We start from the raw sequence: 3,393 nt of genomic DNA on the forward strand, positions 1-3,393 counted from the left end.
ACCTGCCGTTTTGTACGTACACGTCACATTTTTTTTTACGTTGGCTTGAAGTTTTCCTAATTCGGCCTTGTGTTGATCAAAATTATTTCAGAAATCTGGTATAAAACTACATTTCCCATTAGTCTTAATTTGTAGGGTCTGTAGTAAAATTTAATGATGCATATTTTGGTGTAATTTCCTTAGCTACTACAACCACGCGTATGGTTCGCTTTGACTCCTTTTTGTATGAAATCTAGTAGTAAATGAAATTTCCTCCTTGCTGTTGACCTATTGATTTGATATTTGGTATACAATTCTAGTTCTAACAACGAAACCGACCAACAAGGAAGAGTCTTATCGTGCGATAACCCTCCTTACCCGGTAGCGAAGACACTTGAACAACAGCATTTAACGCCATATACACCCAGCTAACCCGTGGCCTGAATCGAAACCACCCCTGTTCTTGACCACCCTAATGTACAATGTGTATGTACATATGTACGAGTATAACAGCATTTATTAAAATCCACTTTCTGCACTATTAAGTAAATGAAATTATATTTAATTTTGCGCTCTTTCGCAGGCTATCTGCTGGGGAATTTCGTCTCGGAGCGCAAATATCAAATGCGACTGAATAAAGCAGGTGGCAAAGGAGCTGGACCGCCACACACTATAGACATTTCCAGTGATGACTATGCAAAGCTTAAAGAAATCAATGCTTATCAAAAGAACAAAGATAAATTATTAAGCTCAGCGCAAGCGTTGAGTAAACTTGTGCAACGTGATCAAAGCAATCCGGCGAGTTCCATTAATTCGGATATATTCAACAAATACATATCTTGCACGCAGGACATTCCGCCCAGCACCACTATGGAGTCTAGCCTATTTATTGAACAGTTAGTGGATAATACGGCGGCAAGGCAACGTGATTGTCTGCGTGTAATACAACTGATTATTGATAACCATATGACTGGTGGAGCGAACTGAAGGGGGCCAGAGAAGAAGTGCTAATTTTAAATTTAAGGGAAAAGAGTTAACGACCAAGCAAAACTGAGCGTATGTAAATACATGTGAATGTGTGTTAAAACGTTGATGAAATGAGGTAATATTGGTGCGGACTATGGAAAGAAAGTGGCTGATTAAGATTTTATAGACATTCATAAGTATAAACATATAAGTACATATAGTAATATTTGTCATAGTGGGCCAAATACTTTTTTATATTGTCTATGTACTATATTATTTTTGTAAAGATTTTTTCTAAGCATATACTAGGCGTACATACATACGTAGATACACTTGCATATACTTATGTTTTAGAAGATTACATACGAGATAAACAGTCCAGTCATATTGGCAAGCCGAATAATTCTTATTGTATATTTATGTATGTAGATAGTTGGCAGTGCTCCCCAAGGAGTGCTAGAGCATATGAATGCAGTACCAGTAGGAAAATAAAAGAGGCTTTTTATGGCAGTAAAATGTGGTTCTAAATACATAATATGTATAAATTAACTTGAAGAATTTCAACTCACACAAGCATATACATACTCGTATGTAGGTATGTATACACACACTCAATATAAATTACATAATTATACAGAAAATCATTTATTATTATCATCGAGATCTAACAAAAAAAGAAGTAGAAACATTTAGCAAAGGAAACCGCAAGTAAATACAAACTCGAACAATGCAAATGTATGTAAATTTTTTTTTATATCATTCTTGAATGTGCTCAATGTTTACTCAAAAGAATAAATACACGAACATACTATTTTTTGTGTATATTCTTGTAATGACAACAGAAAAAATACATTCATACATACATAAATATACGCAGCCTAAAGCACGCTGTTGCTCGAACTTAAACACATACATAAAATAGAATTAATATTTAAAAAGGAATGTGGATTTAACAGGGAATGAAAATTTAAAAGCTTATATGTACATAACTGTGTGCGTACTTAAATTCATGTGCACACAAAATACATGTAAAAGAATTTTTTATTTTAGTTAACAACATCCTAAAATCCCCTTGGCGCTGACACTGAATAAAATTGTTATTTATTTAAGATGTACTGAATTTTATACATGTGCAATATAAATACAAAAAACAACAACAACACGTCGATGTACTTAACATAATTTGAACCAAAAAGAAAAAAGAATGCTTTAAGGCTGTAAAATGAATAAAATATGAAATATAGATGTGAAAAAATAAGTCGAGTCATAAGTGGAAAATGATTTTTATTGCTTAACTTCCACAGATGGGAGGTGACATTGCAAAAGTACAGTATACAGCATGATTCATTTATTAAAGGTTGGATAATTACACTGTGCGAAAGTCAAAAAAATACCCGAAGGCGTTGTAGCAATTAGGAGAGAGAAAGAGCTCTAGAAATTTGATCACCTGCCGTTTTGTACGTACACGTCACATTTTTTTTTACGTTGGCTTGAAGTTTTCCTAATTCGGCCTTGTGTTGATCAAAATTATTTCAGAAATCTGGTATAAAACTACATTTCCCATTAGTCTTAATTTGTAGGGTCTGTAGTAAAATTTAATGATGCATATTTTGGTGTAATTTCCTTAGCTACTACAACCACGCGTATGGTTCGCTTTGACTCCTTTTTGTATGAAATCTAGTAGTAAATGAAATTTCCTCCTTGCTGTTGACCTATTGATTTGATATTTGGTATACAATTCTAGTTCTAACAACGAAACCGACCAACAAGGAAGAGTCTTATCGTGCGATAACCCTCCTTACCCGGTAGCGAAGACACTTGAACAACAGCATTTAACGCCATATACACCCAGCTAACCCGTGGCCTGAATCGAAACCACCCCTGTTCTTGACCACCCTAATGTACAATGTGTATGTACATATGTACGAGTATAACAGCATTTATTAAAATCCACTTTCTGCACTATTAAGTAAATGAAATTATATTTAATTTTGCGCTCTTTCGCAGGCTATCTGCTGGGGAATTTCGTCTCGGAGCGCAAATATCAAATGCGACTGAATAAAGCAGGTGGCAAAGGAGCTGGACCGCCACACACTATAGACATTTCCAGTGATGACTATGCAAAGCTTAAAGAAATCAATGCTTATCAAAAGAACAAAGATAAATTATTAAGCTCAGCGCAAGCGTTGAGTAAACTTGTGCAACGTGATCAAAGCAATCCGGCGAGTTCCATTAATTCGGATATATTCAACAAATACATATCTTGCACGCAGGACATTCCGCCCAGCACCACTATGGAGTCTAGCCTATTTATTGAACAGTTAGTGGATAATACGGCGGCAAGGCAACGTGATTGTCTGCGTGTAATACAACTGATTATTGATAACCATATGACTGGTGGAGCGAACTGAAGGGGGCCAGAGAAGAAGTGCTAATTTTAAATTTAAG

General features: G+C 35.3%; 2 protein-coding genes across 2 annotated transcripts; both read left to right on the plus strand.

The window, feature by feature from the left end:
- Positions 1 to 561: 561 nt before the first annotated feature.
- LOC118737651 lies at positions 562 to 2,203 on the plus strand (the record flags this gene model as incomplete). Its single annotated transcript, XM_036468301.1, is given in 1 exon segment — positions 562 to 2,203. A coding segment is annotated over 1 exon segment (405 nt), but the record flags the coding sequence as incomplete, so codon positions are not given.
- A 700-nt stretch (positions 2,204 to 2,903) lies between these two features.
- LOC118737652 lies at positions 2,904 to 3,392 on the plus strand. Its single transcript, XM_036468302.1, has one exon. It carries the CDS (start codon positions 2,919 to 2,921, stop codon positions 3,354 to 3,356), a length of 438 nt encoding a protein of 145 aa, XP_036324195.1. The 5' UTR covers positions 2,904 to 2,918; the 3' UTR covers positions 3,357 to 3,392.
- Position 3,393: the final 1 nt, after the last annotated feature.

Source organism: Rhagoletis pomonella, unplaced genomic scaffold (assembly GCF_013731165.1).
Source record: "Rhagoletis pomonella isolate Grant_MI unplaced genomic scaffold, Rhpom_1.0 Rhpom_scaffold_00004, whole genome shotgun sequence".
In the NCBI taxonomy this organism is placed as follows: domain Eukaryota; kingdom Metazoa; phylum Arthropoda; class Insecta; order Diptera; family Tephritidae; genus Rhagoletis; species Rhagoletis pomonella.